Here is a 26,534-nt window from a genome sequence, read left to right on the forward strand (position 1 = left end):
TAAAATCACAATCTCTCAATAACCATGTCTATAACCATAACCATATATATGATGAAATATATATAACCCATCTCTATTCATCAAATTATATATACAAATGCACATTTCTAGACATATAAACCACCTTATAGACAATCAACTCGAAAGAAAGAAGAACAAAGAAAAATTTACTCTAAAAATAAAATTAATAAGTAGCATTCTCTTTTATGCTAATGTGACTAGGACGAATCAAATCCTTAACAATTTAAATAACTTTATTTTTTTGTTTATAATTTTTTTAACATGATTAAAACATTCATATTTTATTTTATTTAAACTATTTTTACTCATAGACCAATTTAACTCGAATGTTTGTTTACTAGGTTAAATTGAATCAAGAGTCGTAATCCACATTTAAGTTAGTTATTTTAAATACTTTTTTTTTCACATATGAAAGGTGAAAATATATGAGGTCTATGTGAAAATCACACTTGATGAAATAAATAAACAAGAAAACAATAATAAAAAATTGAAATATTTGAATGAATTGGTTGAACGGAAACACTTGTAAATATAATTAATGATATTATTATTATTATATAGAAACAGTTATTAGATGTTATATTTAAGTGAGTAATTTGAAGGACATCACATTGATTAAAGTTTAACCTAGATTTCACTATCAAAAGCAAATTTGGCTGATGGTTGCTGCAATGTGTTGGATGATTAAATATTGAGATAAATAATTTGAACTACGTGACGTATCGTGTTAAATCGAATTGACAGGTCCTAATGCACCCAAAGAGAAATCTTACTATTTGTGTTCATCACTTTCTGATGAAATGCAAGAGTTTTCATTTTTTATTTTTTAGTGGCTAATTCATCACCATACAAGCCAAAAAGTTAACCTTAGTTAAACAAATCTCAGGTGAAGTATATGCATTTCATTTTCAATGCTTTTTTTTAGAACATTTTGCACCCAAAATTTCCGTTTTTGACAAATTATACATCTTTCATGGTTTGGCTTTTGACCCTAATAAATAAAATTTATATGGGACAATATCTTGTATGAAATTAAGTCTAACATGTCAATACAAAAAGTTTAAGTATAATATATTAATAATAAAAAAAATGACAACTTTACCAAACTATAAAATATTACACATTCTAACTTAAAGTAATAATATTAAATTTAGATATAAATTATGTGAATTTGCTAAATACTATAAAAAATATATTAATAATTAAGTTTTTTTTATTATGAAAATTCCATAGTAATAAATCATAAATATTTTATATAATAAAGTAAAGAAATTACTTTCAAAATACATTGAGACAAAATAATTCTACCACTCTTCTTTTCTATTTCGTATTCTTCGTGTTCATTCTACTTAATGTAATATCAAATTTCACTTTAAATCCTAACAATCTCAGGTTACTTAAAACATTTGTCAGAAAATTTTTCAACAAAAAAAAAATCTTAATACTGGATTCAATCACTCATTGTGTTCGATACATGTTCATAGTACTATTTTATTAAATTTTTCAGTGAAAAAAAATCTAGAAATTTAGTATCATTGAATCATAAACAACACTTTTAATTCAAAATCTTAAAATTTAAAATAACACTGTGTGAATCTTATTTCTTATATAGTCTTCTTGATACTCATTCATTCTTAATATGAAACCAATTTACCCTTAAAATCCTAACATTAATAAAGATATGTCTAAATTAAACATGACTTTTTATAACAAAAAATGTAAGTCATTCAAACTAAAATAATCATGAATTTTAAATGAAGACTATTAGAACTGATTTTAAAAATCAAAATTCGTGAATAAATTTTTTAGGACTAATTATGTTCAACCTTAACGAGTCCAATATTATTTGCACTAACAATATATTAGTATATTTTAATACTCATACTTTTTTTGTTTTATTTTTGAATTATTCTTAAATCTTTTTTAACCTTGAAAATAGTTTTATGTAATTATGTCGAGTTTATATTATATATACCAGAAGCGGATCTTGATCTGCAGGGACTATGACCCCCCAAAAAAATATTATTTTTTAAATTATATGTAATATATTTTATTTATGAAAATTAAATTATATTTTTTTTTTATTTTTTTTATAAATTATAATATTTAATGTTAATAAATAATAAAATATAAAATTAAGTAATAAAGAATAAACAAATTTATAAAAATATTTTGTATGTTTTTTTTTATTATGATTTGATTATATATTATATTTATCTTCTATTTTTGTATGTGATTTTTTTGTTTGTAAAAAAAATTAAGTTAGATAGACATAAATTATTATTTTTATTCTAATTTCTCATATATTATAATAAAAATATAACTTTCTCTTGTAGAGAAATTTTAGTTCAGTATTTTTTTTATCTTATGAGTTTTTTATATGTATTATATATTTTTTCACAACCGTTTTGTGACGTGATTATTATAGATTTTTTTCTTTTAATAATTACATCTCTTAATTTTATATTAAATTTTGATAAATTATTTTTTTATTGTTTTTAATAGGTATATAGATGAACAATAAAAAATAGATTATTGTTTAGGAATGATAAGAGAAGATACAATAAAGATGAAAACAAAATACATTTTACTTCACACATTTTGAATTCTTCACATACTTTAAAAAGATAATACTAATGATTCAATTTTTGAATTATGGAGAACCTTTTTTAGAATTCAAATAATTATATTTGTAAGAGAGGAGTTTAGTATTAACCCCTTGGGAGATATATGAATTTTAATTTTGAATTAGAGGGAACATTTTCTAGAATTCAAAAAATTATAGTGTAAGATAGGAGTTTCATATTAACTCTTTGGGAGAGAAAACAAGATAGATTTTACTTCACATATTTTGAATATTTCACATACTTTAAAAGATAATACTAAAAATTCAATTTTTGAATTAAAGAGAACATTTGTTAGAATTCAAAGAATTATAGTTGTAAGAGAAGTGTTTAGTATTAACCATTTGGGAGATATATGAATTTTAATTTAGGATAGAGAAAACCTTTTTTAGAATTTAAATAATTATAATTGTAAGAGAGAAGTTTTACAACAACTATTTAAGAGATATATAAATTTTAGATATATTATTTTGATCCCTCCAAATTTTAAGACTTGAGATCCGCCATATGATATATACCTATTTCTTTTTCTTTTCTTTAGAGTAAAACACGAATTAGTTTAAACAAATTCTTACAATAAAATATTTTCTTTCATGAGATCAAGTATAAATTCGAAACAAACAGATTCAATCCTCTAGTTCATCCAATTAATTCTTAAACCTTGTGTCACTTTTATAAATAAATATCTTAAATTTTGTCTCAATTAATTCTTAAATTTAACATATGCACACCTAACTGTTAATTCCATCCAATTAATCCTTAAATTTTATTTTTTTTATAATAATATCCTATAATAGATTAAGATTAAACACAATAAATATATATATATATATATATATATATATATATATAATTCTCAATCGTTCAGTGATTTTATTTAATTTTATAAGCCCTTTTCCGAAAGTAAAGATTAAAAGATACTTACTTTTTTGTTTTCATATAATTTTTTAAATTAATATTTTATTAATTATATGAAAGAATGAAATGCAAGAAAAATGATAATAACCAATTAACATTAAAGTTGAATAAGCTATTAATTTTTCCTTTTCTTAGTATTTTACCTTAATTTTAAGGTAAAATAAAATTTAAACTAACAAAAAAAAGTACGTGAAAAAAATGTTAATTTAAGATAAAATTATAAAGAAGTCTATTTATTTGTACAAAAGATAAATTTAAAACTTAATTAAAGTATAAAATATTAATTTAAAAAAAAAGTATAACTTAAATAAATTAAAGTTCAACGTGTATGTTCCAACAACAAAGTAAAGTTTAAGAAACACTACCGTATATGATAATGATGCCACATAACCACAATTTTTAATAAAAGCTTGTTTTTGATAAAATATTTAAAATCATTTTTTAAAAGGAAATAAAAGACAAAGGTGTTTTCTAAAATACCTATTCGTAAGAATAAAATAACGGATTCCCTGAAAAGAATATTAAAGTAAAGTTTTGTACCAAAAAAAAAAATTAAAAATTAAAAGGTGATGAAGAAGAAGATGGTTTTAAAAGAACGCATGCAGATTTTTCTTTTCGTTTGTGGAGTTTGTCAGAAACAAACAGAATCGGAAAGAGAGGAAGCCGTAGATTACAAGGCTTTCTTCTCTGTCTGTCACTCTCTCACTCTCTCACGCACATTGCACTAACAATCGCATCCATTTCTCTCTTTCGCTCCGATTCATGAGTCGCTACGATCCCAATCCCTTCGAGGAAGAAGAGGTCGAGGTTAATCCCTTTGCGGTTAGTATTCATTTTCCCTAACCTCCTTTCATTCGCTTTTCCACTGCCTAATTCTTTCTTCGCAGTCGCTCTTCGCTATACCTAGATCCGTTTCGTTGCTCCAGATCGTTCCTCAATTCAACGAACGCCTTATGTATCGTTCGGAAATTTTCGGATGTGTTACTACTGATAACTGAACTGCGGAGATATCCAGTGAGAGAGCGAGGGTTGAGTGGATAAGATCTTAGTTTTGCGAAGCATGCGGATCGTGATTTTTATTTAGTTTTAATTTTAGCGGTTTTCGTTTCCATTTTACGATCTGGTTGATGGACCTGTCTTAGGCTGAACGACTTGATTTTTTTTCTTAACGGTGGATTCTTTTTTGGAATGCTGTTGAATTTGTTTGGTTTGGGGATTTGAGAGATCGAACCGTCGCTAACAGTGGTTCTGTCGGGATTAATTTTTGGCCGGCTAAATAATGTAATTGATTTGTAATTATGTTTGCTTATGTGAAACTGTATCGTTTTCCTTCCTGCTGATGTTTCTCCGTTGAAAAATCTAACAATTGTTTTTTATTTGAACTTTACTGTTATCTTTCGAAATAAAAAACAGTTTTGAAATGTATTCATATGATGTTAAATATCTTTTCGGTCAGAAAAAAACCGAGTATATCGGGCCAACAGCTAGATTTGTATAAAAGGAAAATTCGTGCTAAAAAATTAGCGTACCCTGATGGTTTGAAGACTCTTCGCTTTAGGAAGATGTGGAAGAGTCATTGTACGCCGTTTTTTTCCCTAGCCTTGGAAAAATGCTATTTTCGGGTTCAAACGTGATTGACAAGTCACAAAGGGCAACTTCACTGCTGCGTCAAGGCTTGCCCTCACAGCTTAATGTGAGAAAGTCATGAATCTAACTAAGAAAAAAAAAAGCATTTTACCAATTACACTAGTAGTTCTCCCTCGCACAAGATAAAGGATATGTAAATCTCTTGATATCCAGAAAGGCTAAACTCACGTTTTGGGCTGATTCTGTCTTCTTGGGAGGAAACATGCTGTTATTAAGTATTTATTAAGTATTCTCATAATTTTTTTCTATATTATTGAATTATTGATGATTTGTTTAGTGATTGTTAAATGAAACATGTTCTTCTAACTATGCCATGATTGTTGCTTTTGTTGGTTTGAACTTGCAAAAGTGCTACCTCATATACTGAGTTCTTGTAGTCTTGCTTATTTGATTATTAATTTAGAACTGAAGCATTTTGCCTTTTTATTATTGGTATTAGGATGGACATGCTAAAGGAAAAGGGTCAAGTTATGGTGGAGGTGCATTTTATACCACTGTAAGTTTGCCTTTTCCTGTAAACGTGACTGATGCATTTATACACTGTTTTATTAAATATTTTTTAAACAAATAAATGAATCAATGTTTGTTAACTTTTGATATGTATCCTCTGTATTTTAATTGTGCAACAGTGCAAGGGTGATAACTGTCACTGTTGACTTACTGAAGATTTACATGTTGTAGAATACTAAAAAGTTGAAATGGACTCTAGAATTCAGTGATAAGTCTCTTTCATAATGTACAATGTTTTCAAGTGTTTATGATTTCTCACTTAAAAGAATGTTATTATCAGCTAAAACAATGGGATTTGAAGACACTTCTGTGCAATAGGTTGTAAAGTTATACACTAATGGCAACTCTGTTTCTATGGAGCTTTTTAGGGGTATGATGATAGGAACTAATTTCGTGTGGGAGAGGGAAAGAAATATTCAGCCTCATTTGGTTAGTTGTCTGTCAAGATGACTCTTCCATTTAAAGTGGGGAAACTAGGACGTGAAAATTTTGAGATCTTAGTGTTGAACTTCTCGGGGAAAGGGCACGGAGATATTCGCCTTGTTGCATGAAAGTGATGATTTGTGGATGAAGGTTCTAGATTTAAGGATGGGTTTTCGTTTTTGTGAGGAATAGGTGTATCAATAGTATGTAAGGTATAAGAGTCCACTGAATGGGGGGCATTTGAAGATAGTCAGGAGGCTGAAGAGTCATGTTCAGTCATCAGCAATGAAGTAGGAATTGAGGACAGGGTTTACTAACTTGGAAGGGCAGATGTGATATCTATGGAATTTCTTGATTTGAATTGAGATTTGCTAATCTTTTTATAGCCTATGATGAGGACTATGAAATAGCTAGAGTTTGTGGATAACCATAATGGCCCTATTTCTTCTGTTAGGATCCCCTGATACATTTTGGGTAGCAGAGAAGTCAAAACACAGCTTCTCAGGTCACTCTCTGTAGTCCATTGCTTATTTAATGTAGTAGTTGAGTGAGGGTTTTGTTGAGGTGGAGACGGGAAAGAATTTGTTCCGTACAAAGTTTGCATTAGGGGCTAAGAAGCAAAGTTTTCCCGGCTTCCTTGGAAGGTATCTTAAAGTGTTCTTGGTTGGCCTAGACTTTTTCCCTGTTTTGATTGCAAAGTAGGTCATACAAGTCTACAACCAAATGATCAAGTGTTAAATTTTGGGCGGACTTACTAATAGAATATGTTATGGTGTTTTTTGTTATGAAATTTGGGAACCAGTTTGTGGTAGTACACTGCTATTATATTATGGTTTTCATTTTTGGTATTTTGTCTGTATCTTTTCCTTTTCCATTTGGGGGGATCACTTAATGTAGATTGATGCAAAACTATTATATGATGTTCTTTTCTGATAATTTGTCAGCAGGATTATTTTGTGTCCTTTTTATTCCTACGGTCTCTTTGAGGCTCATTTTCTAAAAATTCTGTGTTTCCGTTTAAACATAATATGTAAAAGGAAGAGGAAAAAAAGTCTTTGTATTAACTTTGTACATTCTTTTTCTAAATTTACAGAATTCTGGAAGTGTTCCCGCTGCAAACTCAAAGCTCTCTCCCCTTCCTCCAGAGCCTTATGATCGTGGAGCAAATATTGACATCCCCCTTGATAGCTCCAAGGTAGGGTGATTATGAAAATTTTGAAATATATATCAAAACCATGTTCCTCAATGTTATTGTAGACTATAGATTTAATTTGCACTTCCTAACTTTAGGACATCAAATCAAAGGAGAAGGAACTTCAAGCTAGAGAAGCTGACTTGAAAAGAAGGGAACAGGTGATTCATCTTGTTTTCTCATCTGATATCTTTAAGACCAAGTACACAACGTACTTGAGTTAAAAACTTGGTTTGTCAGATTCAATATTATATTTGTTATATTATATACATGCAAAAATATATGATGAATCTATAGACTCTAAGTTAGCATCAGGGACTTAATTGATAGGAAGGGCAACTTAGGTCAATTATGTTATCAGTGGCCATTTTTTCTTATTTTTAGTGTTAGTATTTGTTTGTCGACCTTCTGTTGAGAATCTTATTCAGTACATTAATTAACCTTGTTATGAATTTGACTTAGCCATTATGCTATAATAGTTTTTGCTGTAATCTAGAAATTGATTCTCTTGTAATGCTCTGTAGGAACTAAAACGAAGGGAAGATGCCATAGCACGAGGTACTTTGGTTCATCTATTCTTATTAAAATCAGTTGGAGTGTTTATTTTAGTGTTTTAACTTCTTCTTTTACTTGCAGCTGGAATAGTTATAGAGGAGAAAAATTGGCCACCTTTTTTCCCCATCATTCATCATGACATTGGAAAGGAAATACCAATACATCTTCAAAGGACCCAATACATTGCATTTTCGACATGGTTGGGTATGTTGAATTCCAGAACTGTCTTCTAGAATGTGTGAAGTCATATTGCTACTCACTTGATGACATGTAATTCAGTTCTAGGTAAAATAGGCATTGGCATATAGCTAGTGCAATCAATTGCATCAATTTCTAAATGAATTATCTTATCACAGAAATTATTGAAATTGTTAAGCATTCCTTGTCTGCCGCACTGATGGACATTTCAAGAGATCAGTATGGTTTAAAATTCATATATATTTCATCTTGAAAGGAGTTTCACTTTAGTAGATTTTGTCTTCTCAAAATACTATAGTCTTGTGTATATTTTGTTTCTTTTTATTCAGTTAATTTGTTGTTTTTTTAACTCGGTTAATAATTTGTTCCAATGATTCACAACAAAATTAAAGACCCTTTGGAAACTCATGGTTAATGTTGCAATAATATATAAATAAAGTACAAGATATGGTTTATGTCCACTAACATTTCATTTCTTTCTTTTTCTTTTAGTGGGGAGATGTACGCTTCTATCTTCCCCTGTTCAACCTATAAAACCTCGAAAGTGTCCCTCCACCATTTCACTTGAAATGTATATCACTATGATATTTTAGATAATCTCTTAGAAGTGGTTTCCACAGGTTTCATAATTTTTTTAATTAGAATCAGTGTTATTGAAAAATGGCCATGGCAGATTTGATGGGCAGACTTTTCATAGGCTGTCACAACATGACTGTGGATTGTGTTTTCTGTGATGGCACTTAGTCCCCATCTTGGGTTCAGAGCGGCCATGGCAATCCTGTGCTACATAGAAAGAAGCCTTTGGTCAGCACGACCTGTCTCAGGGTGTGTAAACCCTGATTTTCTCTTCTCTTTGGTTTATTCTGGGTTATACACCTGACCCAATGCATTAGTCCGCCCAGTTTCTTTTTATTATTTGAAAAAGTTTGGGTTGCCAAATGAAAAAGTAGAAACATAACCTACCCCTATGACACCCTATGCTGCCAACACACTGCCGCCATCCACTACAAGGTCATCTTGTTTCTCTATCTTCTATTTCTTCTTTGTTTAGTGGCATCACCCTTCTCCATTTTCTTTATTTCTTTTTCTATTCTACTCATGCTTATTCTCTGTACATCTGGGACACTTGATCACCTATTTTCCAGCAATCTCAATGACAACTGTTATTTTAAGCTGTATGTTTTGTCATTATTTAATCTCTTGAACTGAACTTAGTGGTGTTTTGATTTGATTTTATTGTTATTTGAATTTTTAGACTTGCTATTGTTATTAATTATATGGTAATGTCTTCCATTATTTTTGCTTTACAGTTGTATTTCTGCATTTTTAATTATCTATATGTATTTACTTCGTGAGGCTTAGCTTTTTCAACTTTGTAATATCTGCAGGTTTGGTTCTGTGTCTTGTATGGAATATTGTGGCAGTTACTACTGCTTGGATCAAAGGAGAAGGTTTGTACTGCAACTGGATATTGATGCATCAATCTTGTTTAGTCATGCTTAATTTACAACTTGTCTCTCCTTGTAGGTCCAACCATCTGGTTTCTTGCGATTATATATTGTATTTCTGGTGTTCCAGGATCCTATGTGTTGTGGTATCGCCCTCTTTATCGTGCTATGAGGTAGTGTTAGATTATATTTATGCAATTTCTGCAGTTTAAAGTAGGGATGTGTGTTAAAGAAGTTTTTGAGCCTATTGGCTAAACTGAAAAAATAAAAAGGAGGCAGAAGATATCTATGAAGCTAAACTATAGCTGAATTACGAGCATAAATTTTTTATTGCTAGTTTGCGCCTAGGTAATGTGTGGGGGAAATGGTGAGATGAATGGATGAGGCGGGTGGAGTCTGTTGATGCATAACATCTTCCAAATCACATGAAAATTATGGATATGCAAATGCTTATCATGAACAGAAATCACTCTATTTTCTAATTTCTGTTAGTTTATTAGTGATTTTTTGTTTTGTTACAATTTGTTGCTGTTATAATTGTGTGCCATCTTGTGTTACAGGACTGACAGTGCTCTGAAATTTGGCTGGTTTTTCTTGATTTACATGGCAAGTCTTTATGTATTTTCCTTCTTTAGTCTCGCTAGTTCTATTCTAATTTCGTTACGCGCTCATTTTTTCCCTTTCCCTCTAACAGATTCACATTGGCTTCTGCATTCTCGCTGCAGTTGCTCCACCAATTATCTTCAAAGGAAAATCTCTGACGTTAGTGTCCTAATTTTCAATCTACGGGATAATTTTTTCAAACTGATTTTCTTCTGTAACTAGTGTTTTACTGATATGATCTTCTGGAAGCAAGGGAATCGCTAAGGATGACTTTAGCGTCTCGAGCTTATTAATTTCCCGTGTGGTGTTTCATCCATATACTATATCTTAATCATCAATAAATTCTGATGACCTTGTTGTGGATCATTAGTGTGACAAATACATTTATTATTCTTATTCCACTTCTACTCATACTAATGGTTACATTTTATGATGTGGGCAGGGGTATTTTGGCTGCGATTGACGTCTTGGGCGATAATGCATTGGTTGGGGTACGTTTCATTTGTATACATATTTGGACAAACTTTTGCAGAAATATTTTTACAAGGAAAAAAAATAAGAAGAAAAAGATGAAATGAACTTCTCAATAAACTAAAATTAGTTTATGCATAAATTTAAAATAAGAATTTAGAAAAATTATGTAGAGGTTCTACAATTTTATTCATGCAAAAATTAATTTAAGTTTGCGGAGAAATTCATTTTCTATTCTAAAAGTGTTTATGAAGATGTTTGTCTCCGTACCAGAATGACAAATTTACATGGAAATGGAAATGATGTTTACTTGTGGTGGTGAATTGCAGATATTCTACTTTATTGGGTTTGGATTTTTCTGTCTTGAGTCGGTGCTGAGCATCTGGGTTATACAGGTTTTTATCATATTATGACGTCAACTTGGTATTGCGTTGAAGTTACTTGAGATATTATTTGTTTGACTGTTTGATTTGATATTTGCATTGCAGCAAGTATACATGTATTTCCGCGGCAGTGGCAAGGCTGAAGTTTTGAAACGTGATGCTGCGAGAGGGACAATGATGGCAGCTCTATAACATGGCACCTGCAAATGTTTTCTTCAAGAAAGATTATTTCATAAGTTACCATATCATTACACACTTTTCGCGCTTTGTTTAATACTGGATTTGTTTTTCTAGGCTTTTGACTAGTTTTGAGTCAAACCAAATCATTAAGATAGAAGAAGGTTAGTTGTGCATATATAGAAAAACATTGTTTGAGATAAGTACCTTTACATGTTAGTTATTTCAGCTTTGCTTATATTTTTATTAACAAAATACTCGATCTATTCCTGCGTCTTTCTTCTTGCGTTCGCTTTCACTAAACCATCAATAATTGAATCAACTTATGTAAAAGCTCATCCAGTACAGATATAAGAACAAATTGCGACTTTTAGGGTTCGTACATTTGTTAAAAACATAATTGCTTCCATTTAGTTTTTTATTTGCTTGTTTCAACACTTCAAAGTAATGTGAACAATAACCCAATTAAAATAAGATGTTTTGAATAGCTGTTTTTATGGAAATGGTTTTTCATGCTTGTGTTGGATTCTGATTTTAAACACAATCAATTAGTAGTTATTTTATGAATTTGAATGTTTTTTATTTTCTATAAAGTGAACATTTTTTAATTATATGTTTTTTATGACAATATGGATTCTCTTCTACACATTTTATGTTTCTATTTTATCTGTAATCATATTTTAAAAATAAAAGAAAGAATATATAAAAATATTTAAATATATATATATATATATATATATATATATATATATATTCAGTATTTCTATTTATCTTTAATTATATTTTAAAAATAAAAAAAGGAAACAAGGTTAGAATTTATACTGTTATCAAGAAATTTATTGCTATTTTCGTGTATTTATTAATATAAATGTTATCCTTTTAATTTTGAAACTTGTTTTTTAAAATTCAATAACTACCTGCAAAAAATTTATCTACTTATAATAAAATTATTCATTTTATACTTGCCTTCACTTTTATATATTTTTATAATCTATAACTAATATAAAAAAGAAGATTCATTTTTATAAACGTTAATTTTATTATTTTACCCTTCTAATTTTGGAATTGAATTTCTTAATCAGTAACTATTTCCAAAAAAAAAAAACTACCTATTTTTAATTTATTTATGCTATTATATAAAAGAGATAGTTTCTTTTGGTATACACGTTGTTTTCAGTTTTACCTTTAGGTATTTTTTTTAAATTATGATAATTATTTTACTAATTTTATCTTTTAAATAATTTATTTTTTTACTTTCAACAACTTTTAAATTTAACTACTCTTTCAAAATAGATAAAAGTTAGGATTAAATATGTATGTTATTTTTCTGTTGACAACAACACGAAAACGTATGAAATAATATAAATATTCAAATATTAATATAAAAGGTATTCGACACGTTAAATAAAATTAATATAATAAAATTAAAAAAAATTATATTCATTAACTATTAAAGTTTGAAATTAAAATGTATCAAAATTTTAAACATATACAAATTTCATTCTCCATTAAGGATTTATAAAACATTTAAAAATTATTTAAAAAAAATTATCTATAATAAAATTGTAAAAGTTATTCAATTTATTTTTACCGTAACAATAAAAATATATATTTTTTTTAACTTTTTGTTATCACAAAAAAAGGAAACAGACGTATACACATATAGCACATGTGTTTTCACTTTTAAAATTATAAAAACGATTCATTTTATTCTTACTTCCCCATTTATATTTTTGATAAATTTAATAATAAAAATTAATTTTATTTTTTATTATCATAGGATAAAAGTGATATAGTACATATATTTTTTCTAGTAAGATTTAAAAGATTATATTCAATATTTCTATTTTACTCGTACTTATATTTAAAAAGTAAAAAAATAAAAATAAACTATTCAGATTAATTAGTGGAAATATATGTGTATGGTAATAAAAATAATAAAATATATAAATTATTTTTACAATTTTATTATAGATAGATTTATTTATTTTAAAGATGATTTTTTTATTATAGATCATTATTTTAATTTAAAAAAAAACACTTAAAGAATACAATTGTTGTAAATTTAAGATATTATAATTTTTATTTATAAAAGTGACTATTTTAGTAACCAATAATTTATAATTTTATAAACTGATTATTACAGTGACTAATTATTTTTGTTTCTAAAATTAAAAAAAAATTCAATGTTAAAAATATGCAATAATAAAAAACATTAATGTTATATTTCATTACATATAAATAGCGATCTCTTTTAATAATTTTTTTAAATTGTATACAAAATAAATTTACTACTCGCTTTATAAATTTTAAAACAGAAAACACATTAAGACTGTGTTCTTTTGGAGAGAATTATTATTCATAAGTAATAGGTAGTGCTAATTTGAGGAATCTTTAATATTCTTTTCTATTGAATGGAAAGTGAGACAAAATGCCGATTTGGGAGAACTGTCTCATTATGTCATCCCACTTCAACATGAGATTTACGAGTGATTTGAGCTATTTTACTAAAATAACGCTGTTGTTTGATTAAAATAAACCAATACACTACATTCTCATTTGGAGCTCGAGGACTATAGATTCCTAAAGCACAAACAAGAGATATGTTCTTCTTATTTTTGTGATATTCCCTACCACTCTCCTTCCGTCCATTACCTTTCCACCATTGTTGGTCGTCAAGGGAGATGCAGGCTCACGAAAATCGAAGACCACATCGTTGGAACTTGATATGGATATTGGAATCAAATATGTGGTTTGAAGAAGTAAATGAAATCGGTTCCATTTTTGTTGGATTTGATTCCAAACTTCATGCCGGTGGTTTTAACTGGTTCCGTTTTCGTGGAACCTATTCCAAAGTTCTGAAAGTCTATTTCTGTGGCAGGAAGTGGTGAGCTCGTTGAAGGACTTCACTAGAGAGTTCAAGGATGTGTCTGCTTGTTGGACGTTGGGGGTGGTTGTTGTTTTCAGTCTCTTCAGCGTGAACTGGTGGGTGTGGTGCAGTGGTTGGTTCTTTTGGGTGCTATATGGTGGTGCAATGGTTCATATTGCTTCTGATTTCAATGTCATTTAAACCTAGATTGTTGGTGTTTGGTATTATAGGTGATTTCCTGGAAGGAGGTGCTGGAGTTGTTATGGTTGTTGGTTGTTGTATGTGATATTTAAAAGGTTGGGGTTGTTTGTTGTTGTGGACATGGTGCACTAGTTCATTGTTGTGGCTAGTATATGGTGATGCGTGGTTAGGCAAGGCCATTTGGTCCCATGAGCTTGGCGTGGAGGTGATGAACTTGACATATATTCATTTTGAAGAAAATATATGATATTGCTATGATTTGAATGTGATTTAAACCCAATGTTGTTGTTGTTTGGTATTTTAGGTGATACCCTCGCTGTGGTTGTTTACGGTTGTAGGTAGTATCCTAGAAGGATATGTTGTGTAGTTGTCATTTGTTCGTGGTATCTGACTTCTTTATCCACTTCGTTTTCAACCTCTGTAGACGTTTATACAAATAGGTGATAAGTTCTACAAGTTCTATGTTATTCATTGTGTATGCTAAATATGTATTCTATGTAAGATAGTTGTATACGTTTTGAATTAGTTTGATCATAAATTTTTGTGCTTTTGATATGGTATAAAACATGTACATTTTTAGGTTCATCTTTATTTGTATTTATTTTGATGTAAGATGCTTATATTGTTTATATGGGTAATTTAAATGAAAGAGAACTTAAATGTGTCATTTTTTGATGCTGAAGATGTAGTAGATGATGTCAGTGTTGACTTCAATATAGTTGAACACTTGCCTGAACAATTACAATTGCACACAACGATAACTGCATTGACAATTTTATGCATTGTTGCGCATGCATTGAATATATTGAATATATATTCTAGTTCAAGAAATAGTGTTAGGGATTTTGTCCCGGATAGAGGCCGTCGCAAAGAGTAGTTGATTTCTTAGCTAATACATAGAAATTGATGCCATGACATTATTCGGATGGGACCAGAGGCATTTATTAACCTATGTCAGCGGTTAAGGGCAACTGGGTTAGTGAAAGATTTGTATGATGCACATTGGATGAACAAGTTGCAAAGTTTCTACACATCATTGGGCATGATGTCAAGAATCGTAGTGTGCCATTTTTCTTTTATCATTTTGGCTCGACTGTTAGTAAACATTTCCATAATATGTTGGATGCAATTTTAACTTTGGAGTCAGAGTTTTTAATTTAGTCTTCAGGGACAAAAGTACAAGATTGTGTCCTCAACAATAGTTGATTCTTTCTGTATTTCAAGCTAATAGTGACCATAATAATTTTTTTTTTCTTTTCATTTACACTTTTAATTTGGCTCAAATAGGATTGTCTAGGGGTCATGGATGGAACTCATGCTCAAGTAAGGGTTCCAAGATCTAAGGCTCCCAGGTATTGAGGTAGGAAGGACTGGCTAACTCAAAATGTCTTCGCCGCATGTGATATTGATATGAATTCACTTATGTGCTGGACGGATGGGAGGGGACAACATCTGATTCAAGAATATTGAAAGATGCAATATTTAGAGATGATCCTTTGGTCATACCCGAAAGTTAGTTTTTTATATGGTTTATTTTATTATGTTTAGGTTATCGGTCACTGATAACCTAAATGTTATCACTATTGTAGAAAAATACTATCTTAGGGATGTTGCTTTTATTCTAAAAAAATCAATAATGACTTCATACAAAGGTTTCATATATCACTTTAAAGAGTATGCATGAAGAGGGCTACAAAATCCTCATGAACTATTTAATCATTGACATTCATCTTTGAGAAATGTACATTTAGTGTTTTGAAGAAACGATTTTCTATTATAGCAAGTGGAACTAGGCCTCGTTACACTTGTGAGACAATGACAAATATAGTTTTAGCATGTTGTATCCTCCACAATTTCCTATGAGGTTTTGACAATGATGAATCTTCGATCGATGAGGTTGATCGTGAGTTGAGGAAACATCTAGATGAAACAGGAAATTCTCAAGTGGACCGTGATGGTGATTATAGGGTTGATTGTAATATTAGGGATGATATGGTAAATTAGATGTGGTTTGATTACCAAAACAATTAGCTATATGTACTTAATTAAGCATGTTTACAATGCCTTCATTAAATAAAAATTTGTATTTTTATCAACTATTAAATTACTATCATGTCATGAACCTTTGTTTGCCCTAAGTATTATCATATGAATACAGGAAAAAGGGAGTAGTTGTCGCTTCTGCTATGGTTCCTCGAGAGTTCACGAAATGGACTGAGGAGGAAGCAAATGCTCTTTAAAGATGAATGAATGCAATTATTAACTGTCAAGTTGCAATTGTTGAACGTCACAACACCATTCTAAATGATAGATACAACCCAATTCCTAGAACTCCTTCATCTCAATATACAAGAGAGCAAACTTCTGAGTTATTAAGAAGCATGAACATTTCAATGACAACTTATTCAGATAGTGCTACGACTTTCTTTGTTCACACCCATTCCATACAAGATGTATTATGGGGATGCCAACAAAATATTGTTGGAAGAGGTTGCAAACTTATACGAATGGAAGAGCTTGACTTTGGTTGATCATATATGATATTTATGTTCTCATGTTATGGAATAGATATTATGTCATATTTTAAGTTGACTTTAGTAATTGTATGATAACAAATATGTAATGTTTTTAGTTTTCATATTTGAAAATTAAAATATTAAATTTTTTATATCAAATATATTATAATTTTTTATTTCAATTAATAATTAAAATATTAAATCTGATAACCAAATTATTTTTTTATTGAAAAAGATTCATTTACCTTTTATGTAGTAGAAGAAAAAAGAAAATTGATAAAAGAGAAAACGAAAATGAGTGTGTTTGATAAAGAAAATAAAAATAATAGAAGAAACAAAGAAATAAACTAAAACTACTCCTTATTTCAATTTTGTTTTCATTTATTTATATTAACCTAGTTATGCCTTTTATATTTTTGTGCTACTTTTCTCTTAAATTTAAAACATGTTACTTTCGTAATATTTATCATCTATTTGTATAATTTAGAAATAGGAGAATCAGTTGGATATCCATCCAAATCCGGTGCATGTTATATTTTATATAATTTTATTATATAAAATTATTATTCTCTATTTTGTTATTATTATGGATTAGCATTAATTAATAAATTAAGTTATTTGTTAAAGTTAATTATATTGCACATAATTTATTATTGTATGGGTAATATATATAATTTTGGATTTATGATGAACGATCCGTGATAGGTTGGATTGTGTAGTAAACGGTCTGTGATGGGCTTGAATAATCATATACTTATTTGAGAGGTCCCTGGTCTCTACTGAGAGGTTATAAAACTGATACCCCGTTAGTCAGTTTTAAGAGTAACAACGAAAAACACTCTTATGTTTTAGAATACCTATCAGAAAGAGAATAATAGCATCTCATACTACGTGCTTTCATGGATCCTTCATTAATTTTGGGTACACAATTTTTAAATCATACTTGAATATGTTTTGAATATATTGTATTATTGTATCTTATATATATTTTATTCCATCAAATGGTATCAGAGCTTATAAGATACAAAATATAATTATTCTTTTGAAAGTGTATTTTAATTTCCATAACTATTCACTGAGGCATGAAATATTATATGGAGATATTAACATTCTCGTTTCAATTAGAAAATTGATGAAGGGTTTTAATTGATTATTTATGTTTACGTTTTGTTCTCGATTGTCACGAACATTAATTGCTATCTGTTCCCATTCTCTTTCTCGTTTTCGTGTTCTAGATGCTGCTCCATGGTGATATTGAAAATTAATGAATTTTTATAGGGGATTAAAATTATTGAAACCCCAAATTAAAGAAATCCTAACCCTAACTAAAATACCTTTTGAACCTTTCTTCATTTTGCTTGGAAATCGAACGACCTGTCACTAGCGGGGAGCTACGGCGCGTCTGGTTTGTTCGATATCCATCACTGGTGCGATGGAGTGCGATGCTGATATCGCGGAGGTTCCTAGTCATGGTGGTTTCACAAGGTTTCATCACCCCTTTGGCGAGTAGTTTGCAGCAATCGCAGCGATGGTTTCATCGTGGAGGCTCACAGCAGCGCGAACAATGGTCGTTTGCTTGCATTGGTGGTCCTGTTCACTTCACGGTGGCTTGCAGTTTTGTTCTCTGGTGATGGGATGCGATCCCGCTGACAGTTGGGAGTCATAGTTGTTGCCGACGACATCGATCAGTTAATGGTCACGCGACACAGTGATGGGTTTTTCACAGTGTTGGATCTGCGTGGTGGTGGTCTGTGTTACGCTATTTTTTGTTGCTCGTTGAACGTGTAACATCCCTAAGGAATATTACTTGATAATAAATAATTAAAAATGGAATTACAATAAAGTCCACATTTAATATAAACTATTTCCCAAAAACACGGGAAATTTAAACTTTAATAGATATAAAGTCGTAAACCAAGAATCCAATATTTCATGAAATGGAATTAAAAACAGTGGCTCCCGCCAAATTTACATGAGGTTCTCAAAACAAAAACATCAACATATACTATATGTGTATACAAAATATCCCCTGCTAGCCCTCGCTCCGAGCCTATGCATCTCCTGACCCACCTGTCACATCATCTGCTCCCGGATAATAAGATATCCGATCATCGCCACACACACAGATAGGGTGAGCTATGCACATTAAAATATAACAGGTGTATGTGAAATAAACATGCTTATGAGTATATTTCCCAACCCAAAATAACATAATTAACTTCATAATTTCCAAATTACCCAAACCATGACCTCATAGTCCTTCAAGAGTCATATGCATGAACTAGGTCTTTGGACTTCTCTGTGCTCCCACGAAACTAACTCATCACCATACTAAGGAACTAAGGACTCCTCCTTGAGAAGACAACACCTTGATTTCCAACCTCCCTCTTCAATGTTACTTATTTGGTAATTTCTCAGCCCCCTTGGCTGCCCCATTCTGCTAGGCTTTTCTTTACCCCTTCACATTCATACCACAACTATTAGTTAGCAAAAATAAAGCTTATTCTTTGCCCACTAAGGTTTGAACCCATAACCTTCCACTCATAAGGCCAAAGCACAACCACTATACCAAACCACATTTGGTAATACTCACAAATCAACAATAGTTTACAATACCAATCACCTACTCATTCATACTCTAAAAAAAATCAATAACAAAACAATCACACATAATTGGCATACTTAGGACTCGAACCCAAGTCCTCTCACACAAACCAAGTACTCTCAACCACATGAGCTAGTACTTCTCCACATCACAATAAACAACAATTAATGCCATAAAGGTGTCCTCTACCCGCATTTATTAATTAATTAATTATTTAATTAATTAATTTTCCCGAGTCTTACAATTCCCCCACCTTTAAAAGTTTTCGTCCTCGAAAATAGAACTTACCAGTAAAGAGGTGAGGATAGGACTTCCTCATGAGATCTTCCATCTCCCAAGTCATCTCTTGGGTTGCCTCGTCCCAGAGAACCTTCACTGTCCGAATCTCCTTCCCTCTGAGCTGTTTGACTTGAGAATCTAGAATCCTCACCGGTCCAACTCCTAGAGTCAGGTTCTCACGCACCTGAACATCATCCTGCTCCAGCACATGAGTAGGATCCGCCACGTACTTCCTCAACTGTGATACGTGGAAAACATTATGCAGGTTTCCCAAGTGAGGTGGCAATGTAATCTCATACGCCACCAGTCCAATTCGCCTCGTAATCTGGTATGGATCGATGAATGGAGGGGTCAACTTCCTTGACTTCAATGCTCTCCCAATACCTGCTGTAGGTGTAACTCTGAGAAATACGTGGTCACCCGCCTCAAACTCGAGTGGCCTCCTCCTCTTATCTGCGTAGGATTTATGCCGACTCTGAGTTGCACGCATCCGTTCCTGTATTACCCTGACCTTCTCTGTGGTCTGTTGTAAGAACTATGGACCAAGTACCATAGCTTCCCTATCCTGCTGCCAACACAAAGGTGTTCGACACCTCCTGCCATACAAGGCCTCGTACGGTGCCATCCCGATGCTGGAATGGTAGCTGTTATTATAAGTGAACTCCACTAGTGGTAACACATCACTCCAAGTCCCGAGGTGGTCCGAAACACACGTTCTCAATAAGTCCTCCAGAGACTGTATGGTTCTCTCAGACTGGCCATCCGTCTGAGGATGATATGCCGAGCTCATCCTCAACTGAGTACCCAAAGTGTTCTGCAACGACTGCCAGAACCTCGAGGTAAACCTCGAATCTCTATCTGATATGATACTATCAGGCACACCATGTAATCGGACTATCTCCCTGACGTACAACTCTGCTAGCTTATCTAGGGACATTTTCTGATTAATAGGTAGAAAGTGAGCGCACTTCGTCAATTGATCCACTATTACCCATATAAAATCATGCCCCCTCACTAACCTCGGTGGATGAGTAACAAAATCCATGGAAATGCTGTCCCATTTCCACTGAGGAATCTCAAGAGGCTCTAACGTACCACCTGACCTCTGATGCTCTATTTTCGCTTTTTGACACACTAAACAAGATGCCACATAGTCTGCCACATCAGTTTTTATACCAGTCCACCAGAAAGTCGCCTTCAAGTCCTTGTACATCTTAGTCATACCTGGGTGTATGCTAAGACGACTCTTATGCCCTTCATCCAAGAGCATTTTCCTCAGTACCCGACTGCTGGGTATACACACCCTCTCTCTGAATCGCAGGATGCCATCTCTACCCATCCTGAAGTCTTTCCTCTTCTTTATGCCCAACTCACTAATGATATGCTGCAATTCCTGGTCCTTACCCTGTCTCACCCGAACCTCATCCAAGAATTCATTAGTGATCCTCAACATGCTGCACCGTATGTGATCTGTCTCCATATCCAATCCTAGATTCATATCTCGCAGCTTCTCGATTAACTCCAACTCCTTAATCATCATGGCCGACACATGAGATTTCTTCCTGCTCAAAGCATCTGCTACAACATTAGCCTTACCAGGATGGTATAATAGCTCAAAATCGTAGTCCTTCAGGAATTCCATCCAGCGTCTCTGCCTCATATTCAATTCCTTCTGATCAAACAAGTATTTCAAGCTCTTGTGATCACTGAATACCTGAAACTGTGCCCTATACAAGTATTGCCTCCAAGTTTTGAGAGCAAAAACCACCACCGCCAACCCTAAGTCATGTGTAGGATAGTTTTTCTCATGCACCTTCAGCTGACGAGATGCATAAGCAATGGGTCGTCTCTCCTGCATCAACACACAACCCAGACCCTGGTATGAAGCATCATAATATACCTCAAATGTCTTGGCGGTGTCAAGAATAGCTAGTATGGGTGCAGTAGTCAACCTCCTCTTCATATCCTCAAACCAGACCTCACACTCGTCTGTCCAAGAGAAAGGCTAGTCCTTCCTAGTGATTTGAGTTAAAGGACTCACCGGCTTAGAGAACCCCTCCACAAACCGCCTGTAATAACCCGCCAGACCCAAAAAGCTCCTTACCTCAGTAACCGTCTGTGGCCTTTCCCACTTCACCACTGTTTTAATCTTCGCTGGATCCACCGATATAACTTGGGCTGAGATTACATGGCCCAAGAACTGTACCTCATCCAATCAAAACTCAGACTTTGACAGCTTCCCATACAGTTTATGCTCTCTGAGAATTCCTAGCACCACTCTCAGATGATCTGCATGTACATCCCGATCCTCCGAGTATATCAATATGTCGTCAATAAACACGACAATAAACTGATCAAGGTACGATCGGAATATTCTGTTCATGTAGTCTATGAAAATAGCATGAGCATTTGTCACCCCGAACGACATCACTACATACTCGTAATGGCCGTATCGTGACCTGAACGCCGTCTTCTGCACATCCTCCGGTTTGACTATGATCTGATGGTATCCAAACCTCAAGTCAATCTTAGAGAACACTGTGGCTCCCCTCAGTTGATCCAACAGATCATCTATCCTCGGCAGCTTATTCAACTGACGACAATCAACACACAACCTCGAACTGCCATCCTTTTTCTTTACTAGCAGTACCGGTGCTCCCCAAGGTGATGCGCTCGGCCGAATGAACTTCTTCTCAAGCAAATCTTCTATTTGCTTCTTCAGCTTTGCCAACTATGCGGGTGCAATTCTATACGGCGCCATGGATATTGGGCCAGCCCCAGGGATGAGATCAATGGAGAAATCCACATCCCTACTCGGTGGCAACTTGGGTATTTCATCCGGAAATACGTCGGCATACTCCTCCACAACTGGAATCACATTGATCTTCTCGACGGTACTATTCTTTTCGGCATGAGCCACTATCATAAAGCAGGTGGCTCCGACTTCTACTTCGTTTATCGCCCTTTGAGCCGAGATTAACTCCAGTCCTACATGTTCTGGGAATACCAAACTGCGCCGTCCATAATCAATTATGACATGATTGTTAGACAGCCAGTCCATCCCCAAAATTACGTCCAGTCCCTCCAAAGGCAAGCACACCAAGTTCACCTTGAATCTACGACTTGCCACCTCCATAGAACACCCAACGCAGACTGAACTGGTAGCCACTTGACCTGAGGAGGGAGTTGAAACAAGCAACTCACATCCCAAATCACGTGTCACCAATTGCAATCTCCCCACGCACACATTAGAAATAAAAGAATGGGTTGCCCCGGAATCAAACAACACCAACACTAAATTACCAAACAATACACAAGGTTCAAGAATAAGATTACCCAACTGTGTAGCCTCTGTGGTGGTCAGGGCAAAGACTCTGCCCGCTGCTCTCGCTCGCTCTACTGGCGATGCGACTGGTTTCTTCGTACTAAGGCTTTTCTTCTCTGGACAATTGTTGGCGAAGTGTCCAGGTTTGTCGCATATAAAACACTTGCAACGGTCTCCTGACCCTCCTACTCCACCTGCCAGCTGTGGACAATTTCTCTTCAGGTGGGATCCGCCACACTAATAGCAACTGGGACCCTGAGATGCCTGTGGCCGGCTGTACAACTTTTTCATCTGCCTAGCCTCCGCGACATTCTTCTGATGTCGGCTCACAATAGAGCCATGGCCCTTCTCAAGACTCTCAGCACTCTTGGCCTGCTCCACCAAGATAGGAAATCTCCTCCCTCTCAGAGGGGTTACCACCCTCTTAAGCTCCAGTCTGAGACCTCGCTCAAACTTTAGACACTTCCACTCTTCTGTAATGTTCTGGGAAGAATACCTCGCCAAGTGTTCGAACCTATTCACATATTCCTACACTGTCATGTCTCCCTGCTGCAGTGCTAGGAATTCAGCCTCTCTGTCCTATCTCGCCGTATCTTGAAAGTACTTCTCCAGGAAACAGGCTCTAAAGTTGGCCCAAGTCACTGGCTCCTCACTGTTCTCCATCTGTTGTTGCATGCCAGCCCACCAGTATTCTGCATCCCCATTCAGCAGATACGCAGCAAACAACAATTTCTGTTCATCTTCGCAGTTCATCACTTTGAAGATTTTCTCACACTTGCGGAGCCATGCATCCGCTTCATCGGGGGAAGCCTTGCCAGTGAACTCAGCTGGCTTGTGGCGCAAGAAATCTTCCATTGTCAGCACCCTAACTGGTGCAATCGCCGTCCTAGGCTGCGCTGCTACGGGTGGCTGCATCGCATCCACCATGCGGTGAATCGCCTCCTCGATGTCATCAGCGCCACTACTCCTCCTCCTCCTGTTAGCAGCCATAGCCTGGATACGCCACATTACAACTGCTAAAAATTAGTCGTTTAGTCAAACAAAACCACACACTTTTCACATTGAACACACCACATATCACAACAAGCACATCGATAAGCTCACTCCCCGCTAGCCCCAAAATATTTTCAAAACTTTTGCTCTGATACCAATTGTAACATCCCTAAGGAATATTACTTGATAATAAATAATTTAAAACGGAATTACAATAAAGTCCACATTTAATATAAATTATTTCCCAAAAACACGGGAAATTTAAAACTTTAATAGATATAAAGTCGTAAACCAAGAATCCATATTTAATGAAATGGAATTAAAAACAGTGGCTCCCTCCAAATTTACATGAGGTTCTCAAAACAAAAACATCAACATATACTATATGTGTATACAAAATATCCCCTGCTAGCCCTCGCTCCAAGCCTATGCATCTCCTGGCCCACTTGTCACATCATCTGCTCCCGGATAACAAGATATCCGATCATCGCCACACACACAGATAGGGTGAGCTATGCACATTAAAATATAACAGGTGTATGTGAAATAAACATGCTTATGAGTATATTTCCCAACCCAAAATAACATAATTAACTTCATAATTTCCAAATTACCCAAACCATTACCTCATAGTCCTTCATGAGTCATATGCATGAACTAGGTCTTGGGACTTCCCTGTGCTCCCACGAAACTAACTCATTTGTGGTCCAACCCTATGAGCCTATCCCGCTCATAGTCCTGCCGTACAGACTCCTCACTTGTAGTATAAACATCCAAGTCTCACACTTGGACCCTGGCACGCACGCAATCACCATACTATGGACTCCTCGCCCAATAGTAGCCGACAGGAACATCACAGTTCCTTGCCCATCGTGCGCCCGACACATGCAATCACCATACTAAGGACTCCTCGCCCAATAGTAGCCGACGGGAACTTAACCAGTTCCATGTTCATCATGTGTCCAACCACCGAGCACATCCCAAACCCCTATTGGACTTAGTCCTTCAAGCCCAGACATCACACCACATGCATATACAATCTAAACTTGGTATAAACAGCCAAAACGCACTCACAAGCACATGTAAAACATAGCAACTCACATAAACTCGCTTAAGCCAGGGACACCCGCCCAAGCTAAGCCTCTAGCCTCGCTTAGGCTAGCTCACCTCGCTTGAGCGAGCTTATAACAGTGACCACAACACGTTATCTCGCTTAGGCGAGATCCCCTCGCCTGGGTGAGTCACACTTTCGCCCAACAACAAACAAACCTCGCCTAGACGAGAAAACGACAAAACCAACATGAACACACTTCGAGAACTCGCTTAGGCGAACCACTCTCGCCTAGGCGAGAGTGTCAGTCGCTCAAAACTCCAAAGCCTCTCGCCTGGGCGAGAAATTGCGCTCAAACCTCCAAGTTCTCCTCACTCACTCGTTTAGGCGAGTGCCTCTCGCTTGAGCGAGAGACCATGTCGCTCAAACCCCTCCTTGGTCGCCTAGGCGAGAACCACAAATCAGAACTCTACATGGAACTCTGCAACTCTCGCTTAGGCGAGATGGACCCGCTTGGGCGAGACTTGCAGGGTTTCGTGTCTGTTCACGCACCCACTTCGTTAAAATCATACCAAAACATCAACCAATCATTATCAAGACAACGTAGTGGCACAAGTACATCAGACCCCAAACCCACACCCTAACCTGGAATTGGTGCTCAAAATTGAGAAGACAACACCTTGATTTCCAACCTCCCTCTTGCTTCAGCCTTTGCACACCCAAAATTTCCGCGCCCTGGTTGGCTGTCCCATTCTGCTAGGCTTTTCTTTACCCCTTCACATTCATACCACAACTATTAGTTAGCAAAAATAAAGCTTATTCTTTGCCCACTAAGGTTTGAACCCATAACCTTCCACTCATAAGGCCAAAGCACAACCACTATACCAAACCACATTTGGTGATACTCACAAATCAACAATAGTTTACAATACCAATCACCTACTCATTCATATTCTAAAAAAAATCAATAACAAAACAATCACATATAATTGGCATACTTAGGACTCAAACCCAAGTCCTCTCACACAAACCAAGTACTCTCAACCACATGAGCTAGTACTTTTCCACATCACAATAAACAACAATTAATGCCATAAAGGCGCCCTCTACCCGCATTTATTAATTAATTAATTATTTAATTAATTAATTTTCTCGGGTCTTACAAAATGCTTCTGGTTCTACTGCTCCGATCTGAGTGGTTTCCAGTGGCTTACACGGTGCATTTGCATTCTGTTAGTCGAGAAGACGAGCGACGACGACAAGTGAAGCAGGCTCCACATGTGTCTCAACCTATTGGGCCCAAAGGACACAAAAAGACTAAGCGGAAAACATGAGCGAGCCCATTCATATCACATTTTATTTTTATTTTTCTTAAATAAATTTATTTATATATAATATCTTTAAAACAATGATGAAGTGTGGTGAAGTAGGTTAGAAGCCATAAACTATGCAAGTTTCACGTGAAATATATATATATATATATATATATATATATATATATATATATAATAATAATAATAATAAA

The 26,534-nt window shown here is 34.0% G+C and overlaps 2 protein-coding genes and 1 pseudogene across 2 annotated transcripts; 2 read left to right on the plus strand and 1 right to left on the minus strand.

Moving 5' to 3' along the window:
* Positions 1-4,136: 4,136 nt before the first annotated feature.
* Positions 4,137-11,436, plus strand: LOC114170443 (secretory carrier-associated membrane protein 1-like). The gene is made up of 13 exons (XM_028055918.2): positions 4,137-4,385; positions 5,650-5,706; positions 7,237-7,338; positions 7,434-7,496; positions 7,860-7,893; positions 7,972-8,094; positions 9,477-9,539; positions 9,616-9,709; positions 10,097-10,142; positions 10,231-10,298; positions 10,582-10,630; positions 10,940-11,005; positions 11,099-11,436. The coding sequence occupies exons 1-13, from the start codon at positions 4,326-4,328 to the stop codon at positions 11,183-11,185; spliced, it is 912 nt and encodes a 303-aa protein (XP_027911719.1). The 5' UTR covers positions 4,137-4,325; the 3' UTR covers positions 11,186-11,436.
* A 3,447-nt stretch (positions 11,437-14,883) lies between these two features.
* LOC146881872 (protein ANTAGONIST OF LIKE HETEROCHROMATIN PROTEIN 1-like) lies at positions 14,884-16,458 on the plus strand (annotated as a pseudogene).
* Positions 16,459-19,170: 2,712 nt separating this feature from the next.
* On the minus strand, positions 19,171-20,130 carry LOC114170357 (uncharacterized). Its single transcript, XM_028055832.2, has 2 exons — positions 19,650-20,130; positions 19,171-19,214 (listed from the first exon to the last, which is right to left on the minus strand). The coding sequence occupies exons 1-2, from the start codon at positions 20,128-20,130 to the stop codon at positions 19,171-19,173; spliced, it is 525 nt and encodes a 174-aa protein (XP_027911633.2).
* Positions 20,131-26,534: the final 6,404 nt, after the last annotated feature.

This window comes from Vigna unguiculata, chromosome 11 (assembly GCF_037176805.1).
Source record: "Vigna unguiculata cultivar grain cowpea cultivar isolate G323 ecotype 2 chromosome 11, ASM3717680v1, whole genome shotgun sequence".
Taxonomy (NCBI): domain Eukaryota; kingdom Viridiplantae; phylum Streptophyta; class Magnoliopsida; order Fabales; family Fabaceae; genus Vigna; species Vigna unguiculata.

What these genes read in the sequence shown, in the direction of transcription:
- LOC114170357 (XM_028055832.2), bottom strand. Translation starts at nt 20,130, where the DNA reads ATGCGTGCAACTCAGAGTCGGCATAAATCCTACGCAGATAAGAGGAGG. An exon ending in CTATCCTCACCTCTTTACTG is followed by an intron (nt 19,215 to 19,649) that starts GTAAGTTCTATT and finishes ATGAATGTGAAG; the next exon opens with GGGTAAAGAAAAGCCTAGCA.
- LOC114170443 (XM_028055918.2), top strand. Translation starts at nt 4,326, where the DNA reads ATGAGTCGCTACGATCCCAATCCCTTCGAGGAAGAAGAGGTCGAGGTT. An exon ending in TGCATTTTCGACATGGTTGG is followed by an intron (nt 8,095 to 9,476) that starts GTATGTTGAATT and finishes TAATATCTGCAG; the next exon opens with GTTTGGTTCTGTGTCTTGTA. An exon ending in TTCAAAGGAAAATCTCTGAC is followed by an intron (nt 10,299 to 10,581) that starts GTTAGTGTCCTA and finishes TGATGTGGGCAG; the next exon opens with GGGTATTTTGGCTGCGATTG.